The sequence below is a fragment of the Diabrotica virgifera genome, chromosome 8 (assembly GCF_917563875.1).
Source record: "Diabrotica virgifera virgifera chromosome 8, PGI_DIABVI_V3a".
In the NCBI taxonomy this organism is placed as follows: domain Eukaryota; kingdom Metazoa; phylum Arthropoda; class Insecta; order Coleoptera; family Chrysomelidae; genus Diabrotica; species Diabrotica virgifera.
In genome coordinates this window covers 80,707,253-80,724,068 of record NC_065450.1, presented here as the reverse complement: position 1 = coordinate 80,724,068, position 16,816 = coordinate 80,707,253, and the positions used below count along the sequence as shown (strand labels likewise).

At 30.7% G+C, this 16,816-nt stretch overlaps 1 protein-coding gene across 7 annotated transcripts in view; it reads left to right on the top strand.

Moving 5' to 3' along the window:
• The window catches only part of LOC126890431 (uncharacterized), a 502,412-nt gene that overhangs the window by 425,788 nt on the left and 59,808 nt on the right, over nt 1-16,816 (top strand). For 4 of the 7 annotated variants that reach the window (XM_050659349.1, XM_050659351.1, XM_050659353.1 and 1 more), the window contains exon 2: nt 13,176-13,326. In XM_050659349.1, the coding sequence (XP_050515306.1) occupies nt 13,176-13,326 (151 nt within the window). Of the gene's footprint in view, nt 1-4,159; nt 4,183-10,864; nt 11,002-11,267; nt 11,595-13,175; nt 13,327-16,816 lie in introns of those variants that run through there. The other 3 variants (XM_050659350.1, XM_050659355.1, XM_050659352.1) reach the window with 3 other exon arrangements.

Here is a 16,816-nt window from a genome sequence, read left to right as displayed (position 1 = left end):
AAAACTAACTAAATACCTATACCAGTGTCTAAAATGGTAAATAAATAACGTGTATATCTCTACTTTCTAAACTATCGAAGTTTAACCGCAAAATCTCGTAAGTCAGTTTTATGTAACTTTAGAGGAGAGACGAAAAACATTTTAGCTTCTCTATGTAAGATTCAATTTATTCGTTTTTTGTGTGTAGGGTTCCTTTTAGGTAACGATCCCATTACGATTAAGTAAAATTCAGTAATATTGTTTTTTTTTTTGTCAAAGAGCGACTTACGAGGTTTTGTTACTTAAAATCTTAAACTATCTTTAAACTTATCTATAAACGAGGTTTTGTCTCATAAAAATGCAACTTACGAGATTTTGTAACTTAAAATCTTATTTATGAGGTTTTTGTAGATGTCGCTAGTACCATTAAATTTAAATATTGACTTTCAAGCTTTCGTAGTTTAAAAGATACCTATATAAAAGTATAAACCAACAAAGTATAAGAGTAGTAATGGGCCAAAAATCGACTTACGAGGTTTTGCAGTTTAACCGTCTCTATATTTCAATAAAAAAAACTTACCGTTTATTTTCTTAGACATACAAACAACAAACCACGCGAAAACATGTAAACAGTAACTGTATACCGTTTAAGTATCTCACGGCGTTCGTTTGTGTGGGATAGATCTGGCAGTTCTTATAGATGGCTTTACAGTATAATTTTTGAAATTTTATGAAATAGGAGATTAGAAACATTGATGCGCACAATTACCCAACGCGCACCATTAGCTAACTCTCCCCTGCATCTTTAGACTTTATTTTTTTTTCGATTATCTAATTTTCCACAGTGTCTTCAGTTAGCTTCTATCGACAGTGTTCTTCAAATCTACTTATTGTTTTATTGAGCTCTTGTTATAAATCACAAATGGTAATAAACTAAAATAGATTAAATTAGATATAACAAAAGCAATATTTTTTATCGTTTTAGGTGTTCAGACTTTATTAACTATTTTATAGCTAAAATATCAGGTGAAGTAGTTGTTATATAATAGGAATAAAATAATTTAAACGACTTAATATTACAGTTAAATTCCATTTTTCAAATGATTTGCAAGTTTTCAGGTTAAAGCTATTTTAAAGTCATATTAAAACAAAAATTGAAAGCTTCCTTTACGAAAAACATCTTATAGTCGGTTCGCTAAACTCAGACACAACTGGCTAGTGATTTTAGTAGTAGTGCGGCAGATTCGTGCAAATATTATAAGAATTGTGCATTTAATGATAGAAGCATATAATTTGAACCACATATACTACACATGTAAAGGTTCAAATTTAGGTAGGAGGCCATCTTAGATTTTGCCTTTTACAAAAATGGCGCGGATTCGAAATGGCGACTATACATATGTGACTAATAGCACGATAACTTTTGAACGAGACTTCAGATTTTAACCAAATTTGGGATATAGGTTCTTTCTTTAATGTATAAGATCAAGATCTCAAAATGGAAGACTAGGTTTACCAAAAGTTGTGTTTTTCCTGGTTTTTATGTAAAAATATGTTGTTTCTTTCAATTCTTTCACCCTGTATGTATCAATTTTTCAAAAAGTTAATACAGCCATTAAAAAGAGCGTAAAAATATTTTTTAAGAAATATTTTTAACTTTTTAGTTATGTTATTTACCATTTAATAAATGCAAAACGCATCTTCACATGTACCTATATGCGGCAGATTCGTGCAAATATTATAAGAATTATTGTGCACTTAATGGTAGAAGCATATAATTTGGACCACATATACTACACATATAGAGGTTCAAATTTAGATACAAGGCCATCTCAGTTTTTGTTCAATTTACAAAAATGGCGGGCATTTAAAATGGCGACTATACATATGTGACTAATAGCACGATAACTTTTGAACGAGATAACAGATTTCAACCAAATTTGGTATATAGCTTCTTTTTAATAATAATATTGAGGTCTCGAACCGGAAAAATCGATTTACCAGAATTTGTGTTTTTACGTTTTTTTATGTAAAAATATGTTGTTTTTTTTTAATTATTTCACCCTGTATATATTAATTTTTCAAAAATGTAATACCGGCGTTGAAAAGAGCGTAAAGATATTTTTTAGGAAATATTTTGAACTCTCTAGTGATACTAATTACCATTTAATAAATGCATAACATATCTTCACATAGGTACTTATGTGCGGCAAATTCGTGCAAATAATAATATCAGAATTATTGTGCATTTAATGGTAGAAGCATATAATTTGGACCACACATACTACACATAAAAAGATTCATATTTAGATATGAGGCCATCTCAGATTTAGTCTTTTACAAAAATGGCGGGCATTCAAAACGAATCTGCCGCCTACAGGTACATATGAACATACGTTATGCATTTATTAAATGGTAATGAACACAATTGAAAAGTTCAAAATATTTCTTAAAAAATATATTACACTCTATTCAATGGCGGTATTACCTCTTTGAAAAATTTATATATACAGGGTGAAAGAATTGTAAAAGGAACAACATATTTTTACATAAAAAAAAACAGTAAAAACACAATTTCTGTTAAACCGATTCTTCCAGTCCAAGATCTCGATATTATTCATCAAAAAAAGAAACTATATACCCAATTTGGTTGAAATCTGATGTCTCGTTCAAAAGTTATCGTGCTATAAGTCACGTATGTATAGTCGTCATTTTGAATGCCCGCCATTTTTGTAAAAGGAACAAAAACTGAGGTGGCACTTTATCTAAATTTAAACCTTTATATGTGTAGTATATGTGGTCCAAATTATATGCTTCTACCATTAAATGCACAATAATTCCTGTAATATTTGCACGAATCTGCCGCATATAGGTACATGTGAAGATAAGTTTTGAATTTATTAAATGGTAATAAACATAACTAAAAAGTTAAAAATATTTCCTAAAAAATATTTTTACGCTCTTTTCAATAGCGGTATTAATTTTTTGAAAAGTTAGTACATACAGGGTGAAAGAATTGAAAAAAAAAACAGCATATTTTTACATAAAACCCAGTAAAAACACAACTTCTGGTAAACCGATTCTTCCAGTTTAAGACCTCGATCTTATACATCAAAAAAATAACCTATATACCAAATTTGGTTGAAATCTGAAGTCTCTTTCAAAAGTTATCGTGCTATTAGTCACATATGTATAGTCGCCATTTTGAATCCCCGCCATTTTTGTAAAAGGCAAATTCCGAGATGCCCTCATATCTTAATTTGAACCTTTATATGTGCAGTATATGTGGTCCAAATTATATACTTCTATCAATAAATGCACAATTTTTTCACATATCGGCTGCACTATAGGTGATTTTTCTGTTTTTGGTCAATTTTGCCAAAAGTTGGAAAAATTACTAACTATTTAGTAATTATTAACTATTTAGTAATTATTAACTATTTAGTAACTATTTTTTGCCAATTTTAAGAAATTGGCAAAATTATTTACTAAAATCACTATTGTTTCTGAGTTCAGCGAACCTACTATAGCAATATTCCAGTATAGTTCACTTACTGACTAGTTTTTGCTGTAAATTACCGCTGAGATTGACATTTGGCATACACATAGCTAACATTTCAGAGAAAAAAAGTGATATTGTGCCGATGTGTGCTTTTGTCCTGGGAAGAGGTTCACCCTTTCTCGGATGTAAAAAATATACGTTCAAAATAAGTCCATTATTAGGTAAACTGACTAATTAATTATTATTCTAAGGAACTTTTATTTTATAGAGTTTTTCACTGCCAATACATTATTTTCAGGTTATTTTCAAGTTGTCACATATTAATAATCTAATAATTTGAACGACTTTCATAATAAATTTAAATTTTATTTGTCAAATAATTTGCAATTTTTAAGGTTAAAGCTATTTTAAACTCACATTTAAGTAAAAGCTTTCTTTAAGAAAATTCATTTCGTGACAACAAAAAATAAGAGTTTCCGGAACAACAGACATCAAATCTAAAAAGTAGCGATTTGAGGAAGATTAACGTTTAAATATAGAATTTCAATTGTGCTTTTCAAGGACAATAATCTGTATTGTAGTAGTTGGCAAATACTGATAATGACAAAATCTTAGATTATAAAAGATTCTACAGCGTGGAGTAATAACTAGCTTGATATGCAGGGAGGGAATTAAGAATATGAAAGTTAAAAGTTGAGTAGGTACGTATTTAGTAAAAATCACTTTTTCTATAATCATAGCTAGAGACCGGAATATATTATGCAATAGAAATACATAATAATATATTATGTAAGTATAAAGATAGGGTGGAAGGCACTTATGGAATAAAATTATTTCTGTCCTTTTTTTAAAAAATTATAAAAATCGCTGGGACCCGTAGAATATAAATGCGCGCTTTTTAGATATAAATTTAAATGTACAGGGTGATTCCTGCATGTCTAACAGAGTCCATAACCTTTTTAGTTAATCAATTACCCTGTATATTTTTCTATTTTAAAAGCTACTTAATAATGTTTAATGAACTATATAATGTAGGTTGAATTATGAATAATACAGGGTAAGATTTTTAAATTATAAAATATAGAAACCACTGAAATAACATTGTTTATGTTCTTATTTTAGAAAATTATAAAAAACGTAAGAATGCGTAAATTTTTAAATTAAAATGGGTGCTTTATAAACATAAATTTAAATATACAGGATGATTAACGCAAGTCTAGCATAGTCCACGATCTTTAGTTTTATTGAAACGCTCTGAATATTTTTGTTTTTAGAAACTACTTAACCTCATCTACCCCAGACTGTGGGTGAAAAAACGTGTTATAATTTAGGAATTTTTGAAACCTATCAGGTGTTGCAAAGGACGATGCCAGGAATAACTTCTACTTAAATGTAACCAAAAATTTTGTGCCATTTTTATTTACGATTTTCATTTGTTAAATTTGCAATTTTTAAAGATTTTTAATTTTGCAGCTTGGCATATTTATTTTAGGGAAAAACTTTTCAATATAAAGTTGTAGTAAATTAAAAAACCTACGAATTGAACTATGGAAAGTGTCATTTCGTGCATTTGTTTTTTGAAAAACAGCCTGCCAAAGGTCCAAAATGGCCGTTTTTGCAATTGCATTATTTATTGTAAAAATAACTTTTTTTTTATTCTTTGAGCCTTTTTTGCCCCTTATTTTTAAACCCGAAATAAGAGGTTGGAAAATGTTTTACGCATCTATTTACATCATGAAAGTATGTATTTAGAATGAGAGTGGATCTAGTTTTTTCAAAAATATTTTATAATATCTAAGCAACAAGTTCACCAATCGGGATTTTCAATTTTTTTTTATGTTTGTAGTTAAAAGATCTTCAAATAAAAAAATATTTAGAATAAATAATGCAACTGCAAAAACGGTCATTTTGAAGTTTCGCTGGCTGGTTTGAAATAACAGATTTATTAAGTAAACTTGCCATAGCCCAAATTATAGGTTTTTGAATTTACTACAACTTTATTTTTTTTTATTTATTAAATAAACAATGCACCTAATCTTAAGACTAACCAGCATTTTACATTTAACTTAATCTACACTGTACTGTCCTAGGTATTCCCAACGGTTCACCTTAGAATTTAATAATTATTGTTGCACACATCACTGTTGTAGCTAGGTTCACTGTCCGAATTTAAATTGACACTGACATTTTTATAGATTTATCACTATCACACAAGTTCAAAAGGTTTGGTGCGTTTGAGCCTGCGGACTAGGTTTTGATTATCTAAAAGTTCTAACACTTCCCTGTTTGTATGGTTGTGGAGTCGTTTTTCGTGACCCTTGGAAATCTTCTTTATTTCTTTTTTGATTGTTGCTATACGAAGTTCCCGATGTAGGTCTTTGTTGCGGATATACCATGGAGCATTGACTATGTTTCTTAGTATTCGGTTTTGGACTCGTTGAAGGCAAGCATAGTTACTCTCACTAGTACAGCCCCATAACTGTAGACTATAGGACCATACTGGTTGGAGCATTTGTTTGTAAACTAATACTTTGTTTTTGATTGTAAGTTGTGAGCTTCTACCTAATAACCAATATAACTTCTTGTACTTCAGTTTTAGTTCTTCGGTTTTCTTTCTGATATGTTCCTGCCACTTTAATTTGCTATCCAAATGTAGCCCTAGATATTTAACTGTTTTCGTGTACGGAACGATTTTATTGTTTATTCTAACTGGGTGACTATTTATTTTTTTGTAGGTGAAATCGATATGGGCAGATTTCCCTTCATTGATTTTTATGCGCCATTTATTATTCCAGGTGTTTATTTTGTTTACTGCATTTTGCATGTGTCTAGTTGTTTCTTCGAATGTTTCACCGACTGCTAGTATTGCAGTGTCGTCTGCAAATGTTGCCAGTTTAATATTTTCCGTAACAGGTATGTCACAAGTATATAATAAATATAGTATGGGTCCCAGAACACTGCCCTGTGGGATTCCTGCTTTAATTGGCCGTAATTCTGAATATTCGCCTTCCTGTTTAACTCTAAAAGTTCTATCTTCCAAATATGATTGTATTAAATGTACAAATTGGATGGGAAGATATCTTTTTAATTTTAGTAACAAGCCTTTGTGCCACACTTTGTCAAATGCTTTTGCTATGTCTAGAAAAATATCTGAGCATATTTTATTCTCCTCCAGAGATCTCTCTATAATATCTGTTATTCGATGAATTTGGTCTATTGTTGAATGTTGCGAATATTGCGAAATTCTAATTGGCGGGAAGGAACAATTTCCCTGTGGTCGAGTATAGGTTGCATTCGTGCTAGCAATATCCTCTCAAATAGTTTGGATAAAATTGGTAGCAGAGATATTGGTCTGTATGATTCTACCTTGTTGGTTGGTTTCCCTGGTTTGGGAATCATGATTAATTCAGATGTTTTCCACGTTATTGGTACATATTGCAACCTGAATACTGCATTTATAAGGTTTGTGACTTTTACGATGGCCTTTCTAGGTAATTGTTGTAGTATTTCTCCTGTTATTAAGTCAAATCCTGGAGCCTTTTTGGGATTCTTGGATTCTTTTTGGATTTTGGAACCTCTTTAGGGGTAGTAGGCTTTATTATGTCTTTATCAGTATTGTTCAAATCAATTTCAGTGCTTTCATCATCTTCGTTTTCGGCTTGATGATTATTTCCCATTTCGTTATTTTGGAATACATTTTCCAAGTATAAAGCGAAAAGATTTCCTTTTTGTTTTCCATCTCTTGCCCATGTTCCATTTTCTTTTCTAATCGGCGGAATCTGTTGCGTTGGTCTATTTATTCTTTTTGTACATTTCCACAACGAGTAGTCAGTGGTTTGGTCATCTGTCAGATCATTTAGGTATAGGTTTACTGATTCATTTTTAATTAAATATATTTCCCTTCTTAACTGTTGGGTGAGGTTGTTTAATACATTTTTATTTTCTGCACTTCTGCTTTTTTGCCATGTCTTCCTGGCTTTTCTTTTTCTTTGTACCAGTTCTCGAATTTCTTTGGGATAATTTTGTCCTTTGGTTTTTCTTATAATTTGTTTGGTATTATTCCAAGCTGCTTGTTGTATATTTATGGTTAGTGTCTCTGTTTCTTCATCAAGTTGTTCATTAGTTTTGATTGGTACATTAGGCTCAATTCTGTCACTTAACTCCTGTCTAAAGCTAGCCCAGTCCGTTCTCTTATTGGTTAATGTTGGGTTATTTTCTCTTAGTATTATATGCTCACTGATTGTGAGTAGTATTAGAGAGTGATCAGAACTGGGAACATCAACTTCTTCTATTTTCATAAAATTTGTTGCTACTTTTCTTGAAATGAAAAAGTCAATTAAGTCTGGTATTTTATTTTGATCAGTGGGCCAATATGTTGGTTTTCCAGTTGAGTGCCATTTGCCGTTTATCTTTTCTATTGCTGCATGTAGCTCTACCCTTTGTATTGGTTAACTTTGAACCCCATACAGTGTTTTAAGCATTAAAGTCTGCACCAATACTAAATTTTTCTCCAAGCGTGTTAAACAAATGGACATAATTTTCTTTTTTTAGATTGTGTTTGGGTGGAAAATATGCAGCTGCTATTGTTACTTCATATTTTTTTGTTTTGACACTTATACTAGCTGCCTGGATGGCTTCAGTCTCTATATTTTCTCTTTCGAAGTGAATTAGATTATTCTTAACGATTATTGCTGCTCCTCCACTAGCTGTGTTTCTAGGGTGGAGAGCTTGATATATTTGGTATCCTCTCAGTTTAATATATGTTTGTTTAGTGAAGTGTGTCTCTGATATTAAACATATATCGATTTTTTTGGTTATTTAAGGTAAACAGCATCTCCTGCTGATGTTGCAAGAGGCCGTTTGCGTTCCAATGTAATATTCTTAACTCTTCCGCCATTTTATCGTCTTCTAGTTTCTATGCTATTTAATCTTTCTAGGATTTTTTTATTGAATTCTTCTTGATTGTTCATGCGTTCTATTAGTATGTATAACATGTTTGATATCGAATTGAGATCATTCTCTACTGGTTGTTTTGGCTCGTTAGAGGCTATCTGGGCATATGTTTGGTTTTGGTTAACCTCTCTTGGATGGATTTGCGTAGGATTCTCCATGTCTGCTGCCTTGTTTTGTAGTTTGGTTGTAGGTCTCTGTTTGTTCCGTAATTTTTGAAGAGATATAGCAGTGGTGCAACCTCTATAACTAGCTGGGTGGGCACCACCACAGTGTACGCATTTGGGTTCTTTATCTTGTGGCTTCTTACAATCTTTTGTTAAATGTTTCCCGATGCATTTTACGCATCTCGGTTCTCTTCTGCAATAATTTTGTGTATGTCCGTACTTTTGACACCGTTTACATTGTGGAATCAAATTCGGTTTTCTGAAAGCTTCTATCGTCACTTTCATGTTTAAAATTTCGGTAATTTCATACACTTTTTTTGTATTTTCCTCTTTACTAAAAGTAAGTGCAAAAAGTGGCAGTGGCGATTTGTCCTTTCCTCTTAGTAATTGGGTTACGTTTTCTATTTTATATCCCTTATTTTTTAGGTCTTCCGTTATGTTCTTAACTTGGCAAGTTTGATGCAATTTTCTTGCAACCACTTTTAGAGGTCTATTTTGTTTATCTTCAAACGAATACCATTCGAGATTTGTGTCATTTAGAGTCTTGGTTAGGTTTCTGTAGCTATTTTCGTCTTTGACATTAATTTTTATATTTCCACCTGCAAGCATGCTAGTTTGATAAGATATTTGCTTACCTGGTAAGTGGCTGACTAGGGTGTCGTATTTTTCCAATTTGTTTATAATGACTGGTGGTGGTTTACGTGCCGTTTGTGTCTCGTCTGGTTTACCTCTCTGTTGGTGGGAGTGGAGCTGTACTTCCTTTGGGGAGTTGCTTATCTTCCTTTTTTTTTGAATTTTGGAGTCGAATCCATTCCGTTTCTTTACCCAGTTCTTCGTCGTCTGTGCGATATTCTATATCTTCATTATGCTGTTGTTTTTCTTCGCCTATCTTCTTTTGTAGGGTATCTATTTGGATTTTCATTTGTTGTATTTCTTCATATGTAGATTTTTATTTCTTGTTTTTCCTGTAACCAGGCGTTGTATAACATCTGCTCATTTTGACTTCTGGCTTGATTCTCAGTAAAGAGCACTTGATTTTGTTGAAAAATAATGTTTCACTTGATGTTGTCGGTAGGGAAACCATATTGTCTTTTTCCATATTTCAGTACACCCATCTCACACTATGGCCCGAGATTTCCTGGACTATTCCAGGCCATATATTCCATGAAATATTTAACAGTGTAACTATTTATTTGTGCAGATAATACTTTTGTACCTTATCACAGTTGAATTTTAATTTTGCAAATAAAAACTTTCTAACTTTAATAAAAATCGGTTTTTAATTATCACCTTTATTACTGTAATTATGGCTTAATTCATTTGCTAACGATACGATGTGATGTTTACTTGTCGAAAGCCAAATGGATACACTACAACTTTATATTTAAAAGTTTTTCTCTAAAATTAATATCTTAATCTGCAAAATTAAAAATCTTTTCTACAACCGTCTTAAAAATTTAATTTTTAGCACTCCATAGGAGCGTTCAAAATGCTACTTCAAAGCACTAGTGCTTTAAAAATTTTAAGGCAGTGCAGTTAAAAGTGAATTGTCAAATTGTGAAACGTCAAAATATTTGTTTTTCATTTATTAACATTAATATTAATAGTACAACTTGCGCAATTTGAAAAAGGTGGTTTAACAGGTTTTTTAAAATTTAATTTAACCTGTATTATTGTATTTTTAACACGTTTGTAGAAAAAACTATTAAAATTTGTTAGAATATACAACAATAAAAACAGATGTTATTCTATAGTTGTTATAATTTACGTATTGACAGTATAGGCAGTTTTGATGTAATGTCAAGAAAAATATTAAAATGGAATGGCAGTCAAATTCAAGTAAAAGTTTTTGTAGGTATTGTCTTGTAATTGAGAATGAATAAATTATAATTGTTGATAAATAAGACGTTTGTAGAAAAACTATTGTATGGTATACGGGTTAAAAAGTACATTTTTAAGGCACTCATGTGAATTGCAGAATTCACTTCGCTCATGCGTGCCTTAAAATTGTACTTTTAACACTTACATCATAAATAACTATTAAAAATTGCAAATTTGACAAACGAAAAACGTACTAAATAAAAGAGCGCACACAATTTTTGGTTACATTTTGGTAGGAGATATTCCTGGCATCGTTTTGATGTCGACTCCTGAAATCGACCTATTTTTAACCCACAGCTTGGACTAAAATACGAGAATATGCCACTGGGCCACGCGAACTTTGAGAGAAAAAATCAGTTTCATTGGTACCCCCGGTACACAATGACAATAATTGTACCTGTCTAGCAACAATATTATTACGGTGATATTGATAAAAAAGGCTATAACATATTAAAAAAATCACTTTATTTGACGAGAGCTTTAGGAAATTCGAGACATTAAAAATGACCAATTTTTAAAGCGGTGCGTATTTATATTAATTTATTAAATATTAATATTAATATTAATAACCATTAATTAATTAATTAATTAATATGGTGTCAATGGCCATTGCAGCCGAGACACATAAATTTAAATAAAAAAATTATTTCATAATTATTAAATATTAATATTAATTTATTAATTACACTTCTCGAAGAAATTAACGCACCACATTAAACATTGGTCATGTTTAATGTCTCGAATTTCCTAAACCTATGGTCCAATAAAATAATTTTTTAATGTTATAGAGAAAAATCACTTCAATCTGACGACACGTTTAGGAAATTCGAGATATTAAAAATGACCAATTTTTAAGGTTGGCGTTTATTTCTTGGAGAAGTGTATTTATTTATTATCTTTGAAAGCTTATACGATAAACAGTTTAACTAATCTTCTCCAACGACGATAATGAAAAACCACCTGACACAGAACTCTCCAATTCGGTTCCGTCAATAAAAAAGTTGTCGAACGAGGCGCTTGTGCTTGTCCCAAAAAAACCGATCTGCAATATAAAGTTCGTGACTTTGGGAAGTTGTGGAAGTTTTCTATTGTTGATGTAAAATTCTATTCGACAGGTAAATATTAAAATTATTTTTTTTGTGAGTATGTGTTTGAGAACAGAAAATGGTAACTAGTGGAATAGGAATGAATATAAATGTTTTAGACGAAAATGCGAGGACTTTGGTGATTGCAGCTGGTAGAGAACAAAAAGTCATTCACTATAATTTTATAAAAGTTTTTTTTATTAAGAAACTAAGCTGTGTCCACTGAAATCTGGTCACAGTTGACTAATTATTAATTCTTTTTTGACGTAAATTACTAAACGATACTTGAATTCTAAGAGCTTAACGCTATACTGTCCTCTTATTTTATTTAACAAAAAGTATACATTATAGAACACAACACAACACTATGCTCTGCTTTTACACTCACTAGTTAACACGAGCTATTGTTTTTGACTACCTCCATCTTCTTGATAACTTTATCTACATCTTCCATCTCAAGGTCATTATGGAGGTCTACATTTCTGGTATATCAAAGAGCATCAACGATGTTCCTTAACAATTCTTTCTGGTATCTCTGGATGATCTGGCACATCTGAATACTTGAATTGGCACAGCTTCAGAGTTGGCAACCATGCATACTGGTCTCAGTAGTTTGTTTGTATATCAGTTGTTTGTTGTGTATGGACAAATCTGAATTTCTTCTCATCGGCCAATATATTTTATTTTAACGGATACCTGGTTCTTCCCTAGTCTTTTTAATTTGGACTTTTCGGCGAAGTTTTGCAATAAGTGTGATACCTAGGTATTTAGCAAAAGATTGAATATGGTATTTGGGCATAATTTATTATAATTGGAATATTTTGCCTTGTTTATTTCTTAAACTAACATGAACTGATTTAGATTCAATTAGTTTGGTTTTCCATTTTGTAGTAAAATTTATTGGTAACTAACTGTAATTATTCTACAGCTTCTTCGCTGATGTCACCTCGACGGAGTCCTGCATTGATTACTTTTAGATCTGTTTAAAGGACTTCTTACTTAATTCTGAAATAAATCTCAGATATGTATGACTATACAGAATCGATTTTGATCTTAACCGTAACCATGCAACCAGAGGGATTTGATATTAATGCATTAGTTTTATAAAAAAAAGGGATGAGCATACCTACCGATGTTCAGCAGTTTATTTTTCAGTCCAGCATGCTAGACTCGATTAAATACATTCTGAACGTCAATAAAAATACCAAAAGATAGTGTTGTATCATTTAAATAAAGTTTGATATTTTATAATTTATGTGAATGTTGTTTTTTGTTAATAGACCTTCTCTAAAGCCGAACTGGTAAGAGACGATGATGTTGTTTTCGATGATAAAAGCTACGAATTTTTCCTTAAGGATCATCTGGACTCTAGAAGAATTTAACAAGAACGTTAAGACGAGATATCGGCCTGTAAGAGTTTATATTGGTCCTGGATTTGTTCTTTTTTTTTTGGCATAATGGTATTGGTTATTTTCCAAGGTTTTAGAAAATAGCAGGGTTGTCGAGAAGCGTTGGCTTTTAAGGGGCGATTCTTTCAAGATTCTTTCCAAATCAAAATAGTAGAAGCAAAATTTAAAACTTAAAATTAAGCTAAGCTTTTTTTGTTCACAGTTTCTTCCACCCTTTGATACGATTGAGACTAGAGAAGCTCATGGGCACTAACATTTGTAGCCTGACCGATAGAGAGTATATGACTAGGCTACAAATACGTATACTCGAAGACTATGCTGACAAAATGGATAAACGGATTAAAACCAGGGAGGTAAGAATATCTTTTTACAATTTTGCATAAAATGTTTGCCACATTACAAAAGATATATTTGGGTGTCGCAATATGATGAGTGATTTTTGATATTCTTGAAAATGTGTAAACATTCCTGTTATTGTTTCTATTAGTCCAGCAAATGAAGCATTTTGGCTCGCAAGTTTTTCGTCCAGCATGGATTTACTTGAAATTTTCACAGAAGGTAGGGAATAGTTCAAGGATCATTTTCTATATCATGCCGCTGTACGCTAAAACTTTGGGGGTGGTTGCCACCCCATCTCGGGGGTGGGAATTTTTATTACATTTTAACCATGTAAATCGATTTAAAAAGTAATTCTGAGAAAAAAATGTTTTTTACATTTCCTTCGCAAAACTAATAATTTTCGAGTTATTCGCGGTTGAAAGTAGCAGTTTTTCGACGAAAAAATCGATTTTTTACAGGGTTTTTTGAGAATAACTCGAAAAATATGTATTTGATCAAAAAAACTGTAGATACTAAAATTTTATCATTTAGTAACATAAACCAAATTCTTTTCCTATAATATTTTTACGACCAATACAGCCGAGATACGGCATGTTAAAGATTAGTTTTCATCAAATGCATAATTTGAAATATTCAAAGCCAAATAACGGATAAACTTTGCATTTTTCGAGATAACTTACATAATCTTTTTTCAAGTATACAACTAGACCTTTAAAAAAAATAATGAAAAGTTTCTAGCATAAAAATTGAGCGACTTATGATCAAAAAAAGGTCGGTATCTGCTTTTCTCTACGAAAAAATCAGTGAAAACAACCCCCTAACTACTCTCCTTATTAAAATTTGTTCGTTACCTTTATATAATTCCTATTTGTATCATCACTACACCCAAGAAAATTGACCTATTTAAAAGGATTAATTTTAGAAAAATTGGAGTTTAAAGAAAAATAGATTTTTTGCAATTTTTTTTACCTTTTTCTTCAAAATATCTCCGAAAATTCTGGAGATACGAACAAAATGATAGATTTTTAATGGTAGCTTTTTAATACCTAAAATTTCCTTGTACATAGATTTTCACTATAGCGAAAAGTTAGTGACATATAGCTGAGCTGTTTAAAACCTCTATTTACGAGCAAATACCCCCTTATTCGAGCCTTTTAAACCCACCTCAATTAAAAACTAAGGAATATTACGGAATTTAATTCACACAGTCTTATAGCTCTTCAAAAATGCTACAAAATAGTTTTTGAAAACACTTTTTATCGCCAAAAATAAAGGAGCTATGTATATAAAACAATTTTTTTTTTCGAAAAATTCGAATAGTCTCCTTATAGAGCATTTTCAATGTATATTATACCACAGAACCGATTCGTATACTGGAGGATGACTAAAAAACTATTTGTGTTTGTATTTGTACATATTTGTAAATTCGTATTTTTGTGTAAATAAATGTTTTTTTAATTCTCTAATTCTACTTTTTTTCTGTATAGATCTATCAAATTATCTAGTTATAAAAATTGCAATGTTAATAAGGGTAGTTTTTAAGGGTTGAAATATTATAATACTATATCCTAAAGCACAAAAAATTTACTATTTAACCAATCAAAATCAAATTTTACCCTCATTAAAGTTTTTATTTAATTGTTGACAATATGGGTAGTTTACACCCCTAAAAATAATCAACGCCCTTGAGCATGATATAGAATATGAAGTACAGGATGAGATGATCCTAATCCCAAATTTTTATGTAAATCGATGCAATCCGAAATTATTCTTTTAGGATAACTAAATTTTTTATATATAGCTCCAACAAGGGTGGTTTTAAGGGTTAAAATATTGTGATATTATAACTTAAAGCATAAAACAATCATTATGTAACGAATAAGAACCAAATGTTGAAAATATTAAACTTTAAAATGTTATTTTATAATTTTTTACAATTAAAGGTAGTTTTCACCCTTAAGAAACACAATTCGGATTTAGAAGAGGATATTCTACCACAGAAAACATAGGTCATCTAGTAACAGATATTAATCTTAGTTTTACTGAAAATAAGTCTGTTACAGCTTTATTTATGGACATAGAAGGAGCATACGATAATGTCAATCTTAGTATTCTATGTAACAAAATGTCACTAATTGGTCTTCCGACAAGTTTTAATAAAAAAATAATTAAGATGCATTCCAACACAAAAATATTCCTAAACATTAACAATAACCTGTTAGGACCTCAAATTGCTAGAGATGGATTACCACAAGGAGGCATATTAAGTCCAGTATTGTACCTTATATATACACATGATTTAGAAAAAACAGCAAAATTTTCAAAAATTATACAATTTGCAGACGATGTGGTAATTTATCCAGATCAAACTGAAATTAAACAAGGAATCAAAAATATCAATGATAACTACATAACAATTAGTAAATGGGCATTTAAAAATGGACTTACATTATCTAAAGATAAAACTCAAGCCTGTATATTTACTAGACAAAGGAAAAATGTCCCAGTAGAAATAAAATTAAATAATATAAATTTTCCGGTACGAAAATATGTTAAACACCTCGGTGTCATTTTGGATCACAAACTTCTATGGAAAGAACAAATAGAAAATATAATTAGGAAATCAGAAAAAGGACTAAATATCTTAAGAGCAGTTTCACATTCCACATGAGGAGCAGATCCCAATCTCTCTCTTTTGATCTATAGAGCTTATATAAGAGCAATAATAGATTATGGATCAGTATTTTATGCGGACGCAGCCAACTGTTATCTACAAAAAATTGAAGTCGTTGTGAACAAATGTTTAAGACCGTGTTTAGGCGCTCTAAAGTCTACTCCAATAAATAATTTATTTATAGAGTGTTCTGAAATGCCTATGACAATAAGAAGATGCAAACTAGGCAGTCAATTTTTAATTAAATTACTTCATAAAGAATCCAATATAATTGAAAAAATTCATCGATTGTCAATACCAGATTTAATGAATAAATACTGGCAAAAAAAGAAATCACCTTCTATTGCAGAATGCTACAGACAATTGACTAAGAACAAGGAAAATATTCACACTACATCAATAAACCTAAGCTATACCTATAAATTCGAAGAAACGATGAAAATAGATATAAATTTCCTTCGAGATTATTCGAAATATCCAAATCAAATAAGAAATCTAATATTTGAAACAGATATAAAAGAATTAGTACCAAATTTATATCAAATTTACACCGACGCATCAAAAAACAAGGAGGGAACAGCATGTGCAAAATATGATACACAAGTTAAGTATATAAAAATGGTAAAATTAAATATAAACACAAACATATATTCGGCAGAGTTAATAGGTATACTAGAAGCCTTGAAGTATTGTCAACATATTATCACAAATTCAGAAATTGTTATAATAAGTGATAGTAAAAGCGCTTTGTTGAAAATAAAGCATCTGAAGATAACTTCCAAAGCAAATTATATTATTTTGGAAATAATCAAAAATATTAACACATTAAA